The 17,545-nt window shown below is 36.6% G+C and overlaps 1 protein-coding gene across 6 annotated transcripts in view; it reads right to left on the bottom strand.

The window, feature by feature from the left end:
• Positions 1 to 1,097: 1,097 nt before the first annotated feature.
• The window catches only part of NR2C2 (nuclear receptor subfamily 2 group C member 2), a 37,614-nt gene continuing 21,166 nt past the window's right edge, over positions 1,098 to 17,545 (bottom strand). For 3 of the 6 annotated variants that reach the window (XM_086619337.1, XM_086619338.1, XM_086619339.1), the window contains exons 8-15: positions 15,807 to 15,900; positions 15,262 to 15,395; positions 13,455 to 13,632; positions 12,325 to 12,446; positions 11,673 to 11,812; positions 8,667 to 8,804; positions 7,039 to 7,144; positions 1,098 to 4,856 (exon numbers count right to left, since the gene is read on the bottom strand). In XM_086619337.1, the coding sequence (XP_086475463.1) occupies positions 4,682 to 4,856; positions 7,039 to 7,144; positions 8,667 to 8,804; positions 11,673 to 11,812; positions 12,325 to 12,446; positions 13,455 to 13,632; positions 15,262 to 15,395; positions 15,807 to 15,900 (1,087 nt within the window). In that variant the 3' untranslated portion in view covers positions 1,098 to 4,681. Of the gene's footprint in view, positions 4,857 to 7,038; positions 7,145 to 7,420; positions 7,761 to 8,666; positions 8,805 to 11,672; positions 11,813 to 12,324; positions 12,447 to 13,454; positions 13,633 to 15,261; positions 15,396 to 15,806; positions 15,901 to 17,545 lie in introns of those variants that run through there. The other 3 variants (XM_086619340.1, XM_086619341.1, XM_086619342.1) reach the window with 3 other exon arrangements.

Raw genomic sequence — 17,545 nt, 5'->3', positions numbered from 1 at the left:
TGTCAGTTTTCCTGGAATCACTCTCAGACTGTGATCCTTTGACTCCTAGTTCTGTAAACCTAAGTTTGGCATTGAAATTTGGCCTTTATAAAAACAAGCTATTTCCATACTTTTAAAATCCAGAAACAGTTTTTCAATAATTGTTACAATAATAAAATCTCCCGTCCCATATTCATAGGCAAAAGTTTGCACTTGCAAAGAAGAAACAAAATGCAACTAATTCAAAAGCAAAGCTAGTAAGATTAGCCTGTTGCCATCTTCCAGTTAATGGCACAGGGGATGGAACAAACCTCAGAAACTACAAGAACCACCACAGCCTTGTAGTATTTTCTGCAGATACAGTTTAAAACTTGCGTGAGTCTGCAACTGTACTGTGTACATTGCTCTACCGCCACTGTGTTCGAGTGGCCTGAAAGCCCAGTCACCAGAAGAGGCTGAAAATAACGTCAAAGGTTAACACAGAGCAAGAACAACTTTGTGAGGCCCACTTTCCTTAGATGTGCCTTTTCCTATTGCTAGCGAGCAACACCTAAACTGTCGGCAGAAAGAATCCCTTCGTCAGTCCTGCGCCTCTTGAACATCTGTCTTCTATCGATGGACATACAAGGAAAAGAAAAATATTTCTTTGAACGAGCTGAAGTAGTTTCACTGCTAGATTACACCGAGATGACTGACAGAAGAGCAGCTTTACTGCTTGATACACAAGAGGGTCGTACTGCCATTGAGACCTCGACGGGCTGGAGAAATGGGCTGACAGGAACCTCATGCAGTTCAAAAAGGGGAAGCACAAAGTCCTGTTCCTGGGGACAAGCAACCCCAGGCACCAATAAATGCTGGGGGTCACCCGGCTGGAAAGCAGCTTGGCAGAAAAGGACCTGGGGGTCCTGGAGGACACCAAGTTGGACATGAGCCAGCAACATCCCCTTGCCACAATGAAGGCTAGCGGTATCCTGGTTTGCATTAGGCAAAGCGTTGCCAGGAGCTCAAGGGAGGGGATCCTTCCCCTCTGCTCAGCACTGGTGAGGCCACACCTGGAGTGCTGTGTCCAGCCTGGGCTCCTCAGTACGAGAGAGACATGGACCTACTGGAAAGAGGCTAATGAAGGGCTGGAGCATCTCTCCTGTGAGGAAAGGCTGAGAGCTGGGACTGTTCAGCCTGGAGAGGAGAAGGCTCAGAGCAGATCTCATCAATGTGTACGAATACCTGAAGGGAGGGAACAGAGATGATGGAGCCAGGCTCTTCTCAGTGGTGCCCAGTGGCAGGACCAGATGCAATGGGCACAAACTGAAACACAGGCAGTTCCCTCCAGCATCAGTAAACACTTTTTCACTTTGAGGGTGAGCTCTGGCACAGGTTGCCCAGGAAGGTTATGGAGTCTCCATTCCTGGAGATTTTCAAAAGCCACCTGGACACGGTCTGTGGCATCTGGCTCTAGGTGGCCCTGCCTGAACAGAGTGGTAGGACCAGATGACCTCCAGAGGTCCTTTCCAACCTCAGCCATTCTGTGATGGCACTTGATATTTAGTGCAAAGGAGCCCTACTGCTTTGGAGAAGATGGTTTATAGTTTTATATGGCAGTGTTTTAGGTGATTCCTTTCAGTGTCTCTCCATCATATGCCAAATCTTTGGCTCATTTTTATGACAGGCCTTGAACAGGACATGAGAAAGAAGTGTTAGGTTATTGATCATCTCTATCTTTTTCTTTATAGCTAATATAGAAATATGCAAAACATTTTAGATTCTGAATATTTCTTAAGCTCTAGATCTACCATTTGCTCTCCACACTTCTACAATCTAAATTGTTAGTCTTGGAATCAAAACATAGTTAGAGAAAGTTCTTTTTGTTAATGGCATAAAGACTAAATCAGCTTGATTTTGACTAATGCAAGCCAGCAAATCATGCTCATGATGCTATACAAAGAGAGACTAGAGCTTTTAGGTGGTAATATCAGAATCTTAAGTATGGAACGGCTTCATTCCATGTACGAAATGCATGCTCAATAAATGAACCCTTGATATGGATTGAGTTGTTGTTACTTCATTTACACAAATCAATATTTTATCCCTAGAGCCCAGGGAACTGTTTGCAGAGTAAGTGACTACCAGAGATGGTTCAAGGATATCATTATGTGGCCTTGCATTTGTAGGGAATGTAGTTTATTTGGAAACAGAGCTGCATGACATTTACCATTTTGATTTACAAATGTAATACAATCCACGCATTTTAACTTTTAATTCATGCGATCCCTCTGTTCCCAAAAAACTGTAGTGGCCTTATTTTCTTTCCTGAACTGCTATGCTCACAGCACAAGTAAGAAAAATTAGGAAAACAAATTTTTGCACAGAAAATGGGGCCCTTTTACTTTAAAAATTGGAAGTTGAAATTATGTTTGTAATAAAAAAGCCAGCTAGTGTGTATTCAAATTTGGGAAAAAGTATTCCACTGGCTAGTTTTTGTGCTAAGGAATATTTCATTTGTCATTAACAATGCTTACTTAGCTGCTTAAATAATTTTTACAAAATACTGAAAGCAAATTAAACTGCATAATCTTTTTTCAATGAAAAATATCACAATAGTTCAATGCATACTGCTTTTAGAACAATGACCTAATCCAATAAAATTTTAACAAAAAATGGTGACAACTCTTTCCAAGGTAGCTGCTACTTCTGATGTTGTTACTATCACAATTAATTTTTAAGTTGTATACCCTTAAAACAGGGACTTTGCATCAGAAGTGCTGACACAATCACACAAGGAGTTACACTGCAATAAAACAGGCAGTACAAAATTCTGCATTCCAGTTTACTTAACATTCAGCGTGCGGACCTTCTGTCACTTTAAAAATATGACAACTTCCTCTGCTATAGCAAAAGCCTAGAGAAGTGAAAGTGCAATATTACAAATCTCTGCGTGTATATTGGACTCTTCATAACACCCTTTTGAGAAAAGAAGATTCTGAATGGTGTAACAATGGTAACTGTAGAAGACTAATGCATCCAGAAGCTAAAATTAAATAGCCTTCTGTGTGACAGTGAGTGCTACAAACGTAAGCCTCCTAATGAGAATGAAGTGTATCAGGTCAAGACTTGTTACTACATCAGAAGCCTCCTCTAGAGCTGCTTAATGTCTTTTGGTTACAATTCAGACCCTTAAAAGACACAAACACCAACCTGGTTGGTGTTTCTAAATAAATGTCAATAACAAGAAAAAACAAAAGTGCTGAACTTACCATTAGATTTTTGTCACATAAAAATACACAAGTAGAAAGTGCCTCTACCATACAAATAAGTAAAACAATTGATGCATCTAAAGAGCAAGGATCAGGTGAAGGTATTAATTGCCATGACTTTTTTTTTTTAACTCTGATTGTTTAAAATATTTGATGTCGATAATAATAAATTATACTAAAATGAAAGCAATGCTAGCAGCTAATGGCCAATACTAGAAAGCATGTTGATGGCTCATCACTCTAGACAATTAAAAAGTAGTTACACTTTTATAACTCCACAGAATATCAGTCATTAACTGCAACTGTCCGTGACAATGTAAATCCTAACTATATTTCAGTTTCAAACTGAGTCACAGGATGACTGGGAGCACTGCGAAACTGGGAGTGCCCAGTCGGGGAAGGGGAGAGCCACATTAAGAAGAGCTTTGCCATATACTCTCGCCCACAGCCAGAGGTTCTACACATTTCAGGTTTTAAATTGTACCTTTAGCTGGGTGACGAGGGTGTTTAGGAGTACAGAGAGAAGGAATAAATTTGTAATACAAAGAGCATCACACAGCTCTACTTGAAAATGACTGTTCTTCCAGTTAATGACCGATTTTCAGTGATCAAAGGGCTTCCTATTAGAATAACATTTGTCATGACTGTGTTGGTCTGAACAGAAACTTTAAGGAACCTGAATATTTCATCATTACTGTGGCAAGAAACACATTTTTTTCTTCCAGTTTGGGTAAATCCTGAAGCACGTAATAGTCACTATGACTGCATCATACTGTGAATTCAACTGCACTAATTTAACAGAACATAGTTTCATATAACGTGGATATCTTATTTAAGAATCCACATTAATATTTCATGCACAACATAAGAGTAAGTGACTTTTCGTAGAATAAATGATTGTCTTCTGTAGCATTCTACATTTTCACAGAAATAACTAGCATTTTGGCTAAGGACATACGCAATTTTTTTCATTTTCCATACTCATAAGCAGGATGTTGATGACGTCATCACTTTGACAAGAAGTGCTTACAAAGTGCTAGTATTATGCCCTGGCATTTATTAGATATTAATTCCAAGGATATTTTTAAATATATACATACTGTTCCTTTTACTTTTAAAGTAATTTTATTACTAATCTCCAATATTATAAAATTCTATTTTTAACCACTGATAATTTCTAAATACAAGGCATGTGAAAAGTACGTTCAGTAATCTATAGCCTTTTAAATGAAAGGCATCAAAAATATTCCTTGTGGCAGAAAAGGTTCTATAGCAGGTCTTTTCATAGCTGCTTAAATTTTGTCAATGTCAGCAAACAGACAAGGATAAATCTGACAGGAAACTGATAACAAGTTGGAAATATCTGTACATACCAAAAAGCTATTCTTTTAACTTCATAATTGTATGTTTTTATGAAAATTACTTCCATCCATCATATTGTGTTGTTCACACTACGCAGACGTGCCAGTTATTTGACCGTTATATTCTGCTGTTTCCATTTTGAGAATGTAGGGGATTATGCTGTCAATGGGAACATTTCCAATAAGACCAGTAAAAAATAGTTCCTCGGTAATGCTAGAGCTCATCAGCCTAAGTGCTGGTAGGCGAACTAGAATCCGGGCTAGCCTGAAAAAGAAGTTCAGTGGATTATAAATACATATAATACCAGTTTAAAATACTTTGTAGTTAAAGAGCTGGATCTTTTTTTATTATTACCTTAACTCGTGAATGGGAGTAGAGGCAATTAAAGCTAATTGAGCTACCGCAAAAATAATGGTTACTTTTCTATTCTGCAAGTGAAATGAAAACCCATCATCCTTCTTTGTGGTTTTCCAGTTAAAAGCACATATTAATGCCCTTTGTAGATACAACATGTATGTACAAACACACAATTCTCCCGGTCTGCTTTTGAAATTCCCAGCTCTGGAAACACTTCATAGTTCAGGACACTGCTGAGACTAATAATATTCATACTGACTAGTGAGAACATTTGCACAATTTTAAGAGTAAAATGCTTAATTAAAGTTTAAACCATCAACAGCATAGTCCTCAGTTGCCTAGCAACTTCCTGACAAACCAGATAGCAAGAATGGGACTGGGTATGTATAAAAGGAAATAAGAGAATCTGCTTCTGATGAGAAGAGGAATTTGGAGGGATGTGCTATTATAAATATCGCCAAATGCTGTGGGTTTATGTATCAGGGTGTTAAGAGACATCCAATATAAAGAAGTGATAGCATTGAATTCCTGGACTTTCAATGCATTTGAAATTTGGACAGTGATGAAAACACATCTGCTTTGTTTCTATGACAGATGTGCATCACGAATGCCACAATAAATTTCCTGAACCAGAGCCATGGAATAGCAAACCTTAGGCAGCACTGAACCCAGGCCTCTGGAAAGTGCTTGAATATCTACGGAGGAAATATACCAAGTCGATTCTGCGAGCATACCATATCTCGTAAACTTCAGGGGAAAACTGCAAAAAGATTCAAGCTATGCTGCTGTTTCTGTGAAAATTATAACACTTGTACCTCTATCTCAATTTGTGCCAGCATTCAGTCGCTCAGAAAGAACCAGATTTGTACTCTAAACGTATCTATGGGTAAGCATGGGGATACAGACAATATCAATTAAAATACAGGTCATTGGTGGGGAAATTTAACTCCGATTTTCCTCCTTGAGCCACTATTAAGAGAAGTGAGTATATGGAACAAATTCTGTATTTCTTTTTTATGGCAGATATCCAGCGCTCATGCCTAAAACCAGAATAATTGCACTGTACACAGAAGAAGAATTTGGGATTTGAGGACATTTCTGAAGTAGAGAATCCCATCTTCACTGCACCTGAGAATCCTGATGCCTTTTCTGTTGCCCAACACGTTAGCTCTCTAAGTCAGTGCAGAAACTAGTTTCTGAGATGGGAGAAGCTCTCTCTTTTACAGGCTGCTTTTTTTTTTTTTTTTTGTCTTTTTAGAAGTCACACCATCCTCAGACCTTGCTTAAATGTATAAGATTGCATGCTTCTTTACATGGGTATACCTTTCACAGTAAAGGAGAGTATGTTCTAGGATATATTGCTAGACAGAAGTCAGAATTTCCCTTGTAGTGCAGAGAATCATTGTGTTGATGAAATTTAAAACAGTTTTGATGGAGACTACTAGAAAATAGGATCATTATTTCTAGCAAGTAAGAATCAGGAACAGTTGAGAGGTGAAAAAACAAGTTAGACCCTTTCAAAGAGAAGTCCTTGGAAATTTAAAATAAAAGAAAGGAGAAAATAAGTAGGACATGGGAATTTCTAATAAATAGAAGCTTAAGAGTTGGTTACTGTTCCTTACATGTAATCCTTATTGTTCCAACATTTATAAACTGACAAGTTTAATACTTTGCTGCATGTGTAACTTAAACATTTAAAGGATGATAATCACCTTTTATTATCTCAAAGCCTCTGACAACTGACTTGAAAAGGAGGCAGTTTGAATTAAAGAAGTTAGAGGCAGTTGAGGCAGTTATTCTTGAGACTTCTAATAAATTAAGTTTACTTTTCTAAACATGGCAATGAGACTCTCAAAAAAAAAAGAAAGTACTCAAGTTTAACATACATGGAAGAAACTAGACAGCTATTCTTACTTCTACCTATCTTTATACAAAGCTGCTTGCTTTTATGAACAAGGTTCTAGTTCTTTCTCATCAACAGTGAAAAAAAAAGATATTAAAAAGGAAATTTTTACATCAGTGATGTTATTTTGTACTTTTGCCAGCTATGGCCCACAATATTACTTTGGGTACTAGAGACAATAAATACCTATAAGTATCTTCTGGATAGGTTTTTTGTACATAGTCCTGCAATTCCATCTGTGCCTTCTCCTGGAATTTTTCTATCTGGGTTGAACTGGTCAGACCAGGGTGATCTAAAGAAACAAAACATTTCTGTATGTCGATTGTTTCCCTATACATTGTGAAATATATGTAGTCATAAGATTCTCGCATAAAATTTCATTTCAATATTTCCCTTGTATTGTGAAGTTTAACATGTTAGCTGTATAATGGAAACCACTCAATTGAACATTTGCTTCCTGGCTTCAGAATTAGCTTGCTCACTTTTTCGCTCTATAGCTGTGTGTATCCACAAGAAAGTGGAAAAAGATTAAGCCTGTAGGTATGTACCAGGCAATAACACTCCTAGTTTGTGTTTCTAATCTTGCTTTTTTAAATGTGTTTGCCTCTGTGATTTCAACTAACTATGCTGACTGAGCAGTATCTAGGGTTGTTTTCTTGACAGATCAATTTCTTCATCTTCCTGAGTCTGTCTAATGTTTTAATTCCAGCTGGCACAGCTCCTCAAAGACAGTCACATGAACAGAAAAAAACAGAAAATACCACATATCTGACTATGCCCAAATATCTTCAGTGTTGTCTTCCAATGCTCTTCCCTTGAAACAGGATAGAGCTAGCTTTAGTTTGGAGAGTTTCTTGCTCATCCAACTTGAATAAAAACCCTAATAAACCTAACCCTGATGGTACAATCTGCAAAAAAATTTCAAAAGCGAATTTCAGGACACCAATATCTTCTAATTAAAGTAAGTTTTCTTACAAAGAGAGAAATAATATCATTGAAAAAAAAAAACAAAACACCAAACCCCAAACCCCTGATAAGATACTCCTTTTCTTTGTATTTTATTAAAGTGGTAAACAGCTTTGAATTAAAGTAAATAATTTACATTTCTGAGCAAGAGTTCCCCTTTCACTCAGTCAGCAGTTTTAATTAACTTTTCTGCGTCCTAGGAACATTTCTCCACCTTTGCTGAAGAGACTCTCACTTCCCACTCCTTTAATGTCCTTACCTTATCATTCCAGAAAATCTCAAGTGTCGTCTTAAGAGTAAATCCTCCTATCTCACAAACACTGTTGATCATGCTTTACTTGTCTGCTGTCACTTTTTTTGCAACAAATGGAAGACAGCCTGTTTACATTTAGTTTTGGAGATTTTGTGGAAGTTCTATACAAAATACAGTTGTATTTCTGCTCATATTTCAGCGTTCCCTCATATGATGTATTCAAAATATTAAAATCAAAGCAAATTTCTTTTTGCCACTGTGAGAATGTATTTCCTCCAATCCTTCCTGCTGTTTATTTCACTAATACTGCTAGTACATGTCCCAGATAACTTATTACTCATGGATTCTCAGCTGAAGATAATTGAGAGTCTAGTCTTCTAAGGTGGGTGTACAGGAAATACCTGATATGTTGGAACTGTAGAGACATGGTTATGTTGCTCCAAAGTTATTTTCAAAACACGTGCTTGTGATTTGTGCTAAATCATTATGGATCATTTTATCTGCAGCTTAACAGATCAGTCTCAAGACATTAGTCTCATTAAAAAAATCGCTAAAACATTATTATTTAAAAAGATATGGTTACTAAATTCCTTACCAGGGCTAAAGAGGACTATAGCTTTAAGGTATGCATATTCATATCCATCAATATCAAGCTTGGCCATGCTGTTACAGAACTCCTGAAGTTTCCAGATGTGTTCCATGACTTGCTTTATTCTGTCTCCAGAAAGTTTATCTACGAAAAGATATTGCTTACTATTTCATGGGAGCTAAAGTATATCTGATATATTAACCAATATTCTTTTATCAAAACAAATGAAGTGACATTTTAAAGTCTTTTGTGTCATTTGCTCTCTTAAAACCACTTAATATATTAAGGATGGTTTGAATGATTGTGGAAGTGAAGATTTATAAAGCTGAGTCAGACATAGGGCTAGCAAACAGAATGTTAACTCTTGCATAATTTTGCCCGTAGAGCATAATCTGTAAAACCAATCTCATTCCAGTGATGTGCTGTTCAGAGCACAGACTCTCAAATTATGATGAGTTATTCTACGAAAGGCTAGAGTGATGCTGGGAATGAACAGAAGCCTAAAACAGATGCTATCATGCAATCCTAATTTTAAATTCAAACAGTATTGAGTTAGCTTTTCCAGAAGTGAATGCAAGAGCAGTAATGATAGTGCTACTTTTTCCTCTATCTGTACTTTTAGAAATGAATTTTTCATTTACTATGGTAAATAGTCTTTTTTCCTTCCAACGGGGTAAGTTCACTCATACAGATTCTTCCATCATTTGAAACATCATCTTTCTTATCTTGGCTTCATATTCTTTCTTAATATGTTGATTTAAGAAGAAATCTTGTATTATTTGTGGATAAGTTACAATTGAGTGGTATTAGCTGCTCAGCTAGGGAAGGGAAGATTTCTACTTTGGTAAATATACCTTCTCTCTTACTGCGTATCTGCAGACTAGTAAAAGAATTAAAATCTTAGAGATTACATTAAGGCAAATCTTAGAATATATAATTACTATTACCAAACTTCAGAGATAAGTCAGTTCACAAGGGATAAATCTTTTTCTCGAGAAACACATCAGAATAATTTTATTCCAGTCATTATCTCTAATGCTAATATTTCATATCATTATAACTTAAATATTTTACCTTTGTCTGTACAGCTAATAGTGTAGATGATTGCTTAGACCCATGTGCCTTAAACTGAATCTTCAATGTAATTTATTATTATTTTACATATTTTCTGAAACCGCAATAAAAAGATCGAACGGAAGAAACATTTTGTGCACAATGTCTTGAAATAAGAATGAAAGCATAATCTACATTTCTAAAATACATGAATTGTGATAGAAATGTTAGTTACTCAAGATGGATCAAGATAAATATGATGTAATGTTTTTATTTCTATATTAAGTAGGAAATGATGGTGCAGAAATACTCAGGAAAAATGAACTTCAATTCCAGAGTTTCCAAATAGCCTAATCACTAATATGCTTCCTAGATAAAGTTCTGAAATTTCTTCACTTTATTTACAATTTTAAAGTTATAATACACAATATAATATGATAACTTCGCAGAATAGATAAATAAAACAGATCATAATCAAACAAATCATCCTCTTTTCTTGGCCAGTCCCAGGTAACATGGTATGACTGGAAGTACAGGTTGTAGAACAAATCTATTTTTTAATTTTTTTAAGACATGGGAATAGAAGTGGAGCCACCTTAAGGCTGTAACAGTCCCACCACTTACTCCTCCACAAACTCATTGTCTGGGGTGTAAATGGAATAAACAGCTCTATTTATTCGGACAGATACAATTAAAAGCCCAACTCTGTGCAGAACATACAATGTGCACGCTTCCGTGTTGGTCTTTTAAACTCTCGCCTCTCTCTCTGCAGGACACGAGCTACAGTTTGGTGTATTTTGAGGGCTGTTCAGGCTCTCTTAAATTACAAATAAAGAAGAAAAGAACCTCTATATTCATTATGAGAGCACACTATCCATTGAAGAATTAAATTTATGTCTGATTTACTTTATCATAATGAAGATAATAAAGTAGATTAAAACAAATGTACTTTACTATGATTGAAGGATATTAAACATTTTTTTCAGATTATCTACTTTTGTACGTTTCATAGTTCTACAATCAAGTTTTACTCTCCTCAGTAAAAGCCTATTTTCCAGTTTTTGCTGTGTGCACCCTAATGGCACCAGAAAAAACATCAAACAAATTGGTATCAATAGTACTTTTAACTCACACTTAAACTTAAGCTAGCTTTCATGTAATATGCTGTATTTGCAGAGTTTAAAGCTGCTAGTATTGTTTTTTTCCTCCTATTAAAAATGGGATGTTATTCTCATGCTAGTCAATCATATTGATTGGGAGCATCCTGAAAGAAAAGAATGGAAAAAACAACCCATAACAGATTATAATCCATTCTAGATATAGTCATCATTATCAACAGGCCAACACTGAATTAAAAATAAAATTACATAAATCTTCTTAAGAGTGTCAAGAAAATAGGCTGTTTAACGCTTCAGAGGGTACTTCAAAATACATTATTACTGCATTATAGCAGTATCCAAACCCATTGTACTTGCAAGAATATTCTCATTGTGACACTTGGCAAATGCTATAGTTTTACACTGCGAAGAGGAGAAGGAAAGTTCTAGAAGGAAAAAAATCTGCTGTGGTTTGGAAGAAGACATCATTATTCTAAGAGGAAAAAAACCCAAACATCTGGATGAGAGGAAAGCTCTGTGAGCATACCCAACTTTAGGAGGTACTTGTTTTTCTCTATACTGCCAGTCAGATGTAGAAGACAGAAGAATTCGTCCTCCAGCCTTATCCCCATTTCTTCTATGAACACTTCTATCCCACAGAGATCTGTGAGGTCAGTGCAACAACACAAGTTGTACATCACCAGAGGAAAGGTGATTATGCAAGAGAAGGTTTCTCCTTCCCTGGATCCTGGGGAACAATTCTGCCACTGATTAAGAAACATCTCGTGAGAAATGTTATACAAATGCCCTTGTAGTGTTGACAGGACTGAACACGTCTAAGAATCACACACTGAAAACATACCTTCTTGTATGTTGTTCTGGAGATGGTTGACAATAGCCGCTAGGATAGTAGACAGACTCATCACCTGGGCACACTGTGCCAGGCCTAAGGTAAACAGTTCGTTCCAGCAGGCACGCACAAGGCTTGTATTACAGTCCTGCCTACAAACAACAGAAAATCAAACAACTGTAGGTGGTTTTCATATCAGGTTGGTATTGCCCTACGTGTAATTATGTTAATTGTAACAATTAATAACAAGGATTAATGTATTGCAAATCACTTTACTAAAAGGCATATATTAGCATATTACAAGTATTTGAAAAAGCAAAAAGAAGTGATAGGCTGACTACAGGAAACCATTTCAGATTATCTGTAAAATGGTGCTCACCAGTTCTTTACCAAGATATATTTCTACAAATTAAATGCTTGCTTTTGATTCGGCTTTAGCTTCTGTAACCGCAGTAACATCAGATATTGTAGTTATCCCCTCCTCTGCAATCTTCTATTTTATTCTTCAAAAAGGAGAATATTGCACAGTCTTCACACATTTTAAAGAATTCATTACAAATTAAACAATATCATCATTTAAAAAAATCAAAATAACTGAAAAGTGTTCAGATCAGTGCTTAAATGCGTTAGCAAGCAAACCGGCCAACAGAATATGTCCATTTACCCAAGAGCTTGAAATGCAGGTATGGACCTAGCCCAGTGCATAGAGAGGAAAAGTAGTCGTGATGCTGACTCACAGATGTAGTGTACATTAAGGTACTCCGGCATCGGACTGGGCATTGTCAACTGCAAAAAATAAAAGTACAGTACAATATGCACAGTTCAGACATAAACCAATTTTTATTACCGATGAAATAACCAGCAAAAACATTCAAACTACTCTCATAGTCTGTCATAAGCAACTGTGTGACAAGAAATTGTCAAAGGAAAACTGTACTAAATAACTCATTACTACTGGCAAGGAATGCAAAATGGGAATAGGAGAGAAGAAATTATGTGGGAGAGAGCTCAAATGTTTCCTGCTAAAATGCTTTAATAGTCACTTAATAATAATTAAATCTATAAATTTCATTGCTCTGTGGAGTGTTAGCTAGCATCACAGTGCTATAAAACTTTTAAAAGATGCAAAATAAAATCTAAAATCTAAATATCTAAATGGGAAGGTCACGTCATAGGAATCTACAATCACAAAACAGCACTAGTGGGAATAAGAAGGTTATAACAAGAGTTTGACTACATTAAGTTTTACTTATTTCAGTAACAATCTTTGCATTTCTTGAAACAGTGCAGCTTGATTACAGCAAGATGAACACCCTTAGTGTTTCTCGAACACTGTTTATCAACGTGTGTGTGTGTTGGCATTCAGTTGAAGCACCTCTAAAATGCAAAACCTTTTTCAGCGGTCTAACAATAAACATCTAAGGCAGCACCGTAATCTCTCTTTATATGAAGAAATCTTTTAGCTGAAAGTTTTACACTATCTAGAATTATAAATGAATTAAACAAGACATCGTACTATATGGATGATATTGAAAGTGATTATCAACAGCACTGGAAAGTGAAATAAATTTTAAAGCATCCTTCTGTCTATGAAAAGATCTTACAAAATAACACCTATACTCTTTAGATACAGCATGTAAGAGTGAAAATTGCATTAGAAGCTTTGAAACAGCAGATTTATCCGGACTCATATTGCCAAAATTAAATATAAGAATAAAGTAAACATAGTAAACTTATCCTTGTTTATGTCTTAAGTGTTAGTTTGTTTAGTAAGACATTCAAAGAAGCACATACCTTAAATGTGACATGTGTATCTGTAAGTAGGGGTCCTTCCACTTCAATAATTGGTGTTGACTGATCTCTACTGATTACATGAATATTCCCTCCTCCTGTAGGATCTATCCCATCTGCCAAGTTATGAGCTGCTGTACCATCTGTCGTATTAAGTGCTTTAGCCAAAGTATCAAATGCCCTGAAAAACGAAGTAAGAAGCAATGAAAGAGTGCTTCCTTACACCTCAAAAAACTTCAGAGTAGTGGTCGAAGTAACCCTATAAAGCATTTCCCCTTAGAGGTAACATATACAGGAACTGGTTATGCTGCGACAGAAGCTCAGACTTTTCATTACAAGCTGGCCTCTCTGGGCTGTTCGGACATTAATAAAAGGAACAGATCTGCCATATATCACTGCTAAAAGATCTCCCCTGTAAGGGGGGGAACATTTTACTACTGTAAATCCTGCTATAATAGTTTTATGCTAGTATTGTTCTAGTAAAGGGGTCTCTTGCACTTTATATTCACTATCCCCTTCTCTCTCCTTGGAATGTTTAACAGATTATGTGAGAATTATAGACCCGATGCACTCTGGAGAACACCCTGCAGTCCCTGATGTCCAGTTTCTTGAAACAGTGGAGAATATGTGATTCTCTTCTAGACAATATGCCTGAATTTCCTTTCCCTTAAGACGAGATATGGCCAGACTCTCCTGATCTCACAGTATAGAAAGAACCTTAGAAACCTTATGACAGTAACATAAAAAAGAGACTGGTCCCTGGACTCCTTTCTACTCAAGCTGTAGCTCGGCTGTTGCCACAATAAGGCAGTGGAAACTCCCTTCTTATGATAACAGAGTTTAGATTTAAGGAAGAATTTCGTGCTCCAATTTCATACCAGTGGACAGTATTATGGTATAGTGCTGTTTTAACAGTATTTCTGTCAAAAAGTTTTGGGAGGGGCAGTTTGGGATTTTTTTTTTTCTGCTTTAAAGAAAGAGTGCAAGGTTGACATAAGTCAAAGCTGTGGTGTCAAGTACTTTTAAGTATCAGTTCACTGACTCGAAGAGTTGAAATAAAAGACTTAAGAGCCTGAAGTAAAGCTCCCCTTAAAAATCTTCTACTTGAGAAACAAGGAACAGTTTTGAGGCCAAGTATTTTTCTTATTTCACTATATTGCCAATTTATGTTGTCCTTCAACCCATCCACTCCCCACAAAAAACCCTCAAACAAAAATCCAACCAAAAAACCCAACCGTAAAAGTCTTAAGCTCTACTGGAAATGTTAAGATTCCATGTTCCTTTTTCCCATTTTTCTCATTAATAAAGACAACCAAGACTTCAAACTTTCTAAACATTAAAAAAAAAAAGTTTATTGATCTTAGTTTAACTACATTTTCCCTACATTACCAGCGGGTACTATGGCAACACAATCTCAAAAAGAAATCTGCAGTAATACAGACCCCTGAAGAGCAGGACTAAGGGCATACGCATTGTGCAGGAGAAGCTCCCATATAACAAGCCTATCGAAATAGCATTGAAGTGTTGCTATTCTCAGAGCCTCTCAAAGTCCCAAGCTAGTCATTTATTATTTTTCTGAGTATGAAATCTGGTCTAGCTTCAGAACACTACATTTATAACACAGGACACAGTTCTTCACAAGAGGACAACTGCCAAATCTGGATTTCCACACAATTGTTTTCCTGTTTCAAAGCAGGGGGCAATCTTTACTGTGCTCGGTGCCACAACGCCAAATTACTTCAATGAACGAGTGCAAGTATACACCATGCAGAATACAAGTGCTAAATAAGACGCAAATATAAACGCATACCGTGTAATCTCACTTGCGGATTGCTCTTCTTGTTGAACTTCAGAAGTATCTCCATTATTTAGAGACTCACTGAGATTAGCAAGAGATGTTACGACATTTGCTAGTGTTCCTAAAGCACCCTGGCTTGTTTCAGCCTAAAAAGGAAGAACCATATTAGTACATCAAAATTATACACAACGTATCATACATAAATTTTTCCCATTTTTAATCTTTGCGGTCTTTTTCCCTTACATACCTTTTCCTTCCTCCTGAACACCTACAGGAAGAACAGTGGCTCACAATGATCTTTAAATCCTATTGTAATCATCAACCCCAGCCCCAGCTGACATATCATGTGGGGAACTACCTGTGGCTGACCTTCTGCAGAAATATGCCCGTGAAAAGAAGTCAAGTTCCTGTTGATCAGCTTATTACCTCCATTTGTACAGATCTTCAGACTTACCCCAACCTTATCTTCTCAAGAGCAAGAATTACTTGTGTCTATGTACATAGCTAAAATAATCTGAACAAATAAATATATGTTCAGAACTTAACTGAAAGAATACCTTGGAGTCAGCAGCTAGGAGGACTGTACCATCATCCCTGATCAAAGGCTGCTGAATATTCACAAGCATTCCCGGATCAAGAAGACCTGCTGACCTGTTCAAAGCATAAGGCATCTGACAGTCAGTATTATTTGACATTAATCAGAAGAATGTGTAACAACCTATGTTAGAATATAAAGGATTACCAATTTTACATTAACAATTTAAGGAGGCTCAGAGTTCATTCATCAGGACTTAAGTCTTTCTGAAACAAGTTTCCAAAAAGTAGCTTGAAAGACAGAAAGACTGGAATACGTTTTCCTTTCCTGTGCAAAAGCAATGACAACTTCGCAAAGAGATTTCTTCTCATTTGCTTTTCATGCTGTTTTCTTCTGCCTTAAGAAAAGTTGTTGTCTTCTCATGCTCTCAGAAGTCACTCAATAGCTCTAGAGTTCTGCATTAGACTTTGGAGGCAGGTCTAATTGTGCATTTCAAGTCAGACAATGGACAGCACTGAAGAAAAAAGTTATGTCAAGAAAATATATTTTACATTCCAAAATACAGTGTAACATCTCTGCTGCCTTTATTTCTGCTGATTTTTCACTAAACGTTCTTTCCCTTTGCTGTATTTAATTTAGGGAGACAGTGGGGAGTCTTTGCAGCTAGCAAGGATAAGCTGATTTGTTACTTACATAACACTCCACATCTACGTAACCCAATACAAATGCACTCATCACAGGTTCAGGCGGCAGGAAATTTATAGTTTAAGGCATCTGAGACTAACAACTACCATTGTGAACTACCACAGGCAGCAAATTATCATGTGTTATGCAAATCTGAATCCTACTAATAAAGGATTATATATGTATAGTCACACTTAATGACTATAATATTGTTAATAGGACTGTAAGGGATCTGTAGCATAAGGAAACCTCAAAGAAGCAGATGTGTCTGTGAGCAGTACTTTTGAACAATCTGACCTGCAAATATCTGACCAGAACACTGAAAAACAATTCTCCAAGAAATTTGCAGCTCAGACTTCCTAACAGCAGTGTCATTTGTACAACAAAAAATATACATATGTTTTTATATATATATAAACATATATATATATATAAAAAACCCATCTGAATATTGAGATCCAATACCTTTAGGTGGTTATTATCCATTCATAAACTAACTGGACCTACAGTTTTAAAAATGTGAAATTTAACCTGGAGTTCTTTTTTATTCTACTCAGAAAAGGACAAATCTTGCTTCTATTTATAACAATATGCATTTCTACACCCACTGCCTATGGAGACAACTGAGAGCATGGGAACTGTCTCAGAGTATCTTCCATACAGCAAAAGGAAAATGCTGCTGTTTTGGTGTTGTTGAAACTGGTCTCTTGGGATCTGAATCAGCAGTCACTGCAGTCTCTTTTATTACTGTCTTTAAGAGAAGGAAGACTGAGTCTGCCATTTGCAGATTTGATTTCAGAGAAGTGCTAACCTGAACGCATCACAGCATAAGCCTAGATGCCTTTTGCTTGAATATCACATATTTGCCCTGTCTGTGCTTTGACCTGCCTGGTCAAGAGCCAGCTCTGAACTGAAAACCACTCAGCTGTACTCAGACATAAAAACCTTCATGCGAAGCAGAACAATCTGGGTTGGTCTTGGTAAGGGAAACAGATGATTTGTGAATTGGAGCTCTTTTCTGTCCAATTCTTTAGAGCAGAGGGGAGAAAAGATCACAGATGTGCTTGCAAAGCAATA

This window comes from Tauraco erythrolophus, chromosome 12 (genome assembly GCF_009769465.1).
Source record: "Tauraco erythrolophus isolate bTauEry1 chromosome 12, bTauEry1.pri, whole genome shotgun sequence".
Taxonomy (NCBI): domain Eukaryota; kingdom Metazoa; phylum Chordata; class Aves; order Musophagiformes; family Musophagidae; genus Tauraco; species Tauraco erythrolophus.
This window is presented reverse-complemented; position numbering and strand designations above follow the sequence as displayed.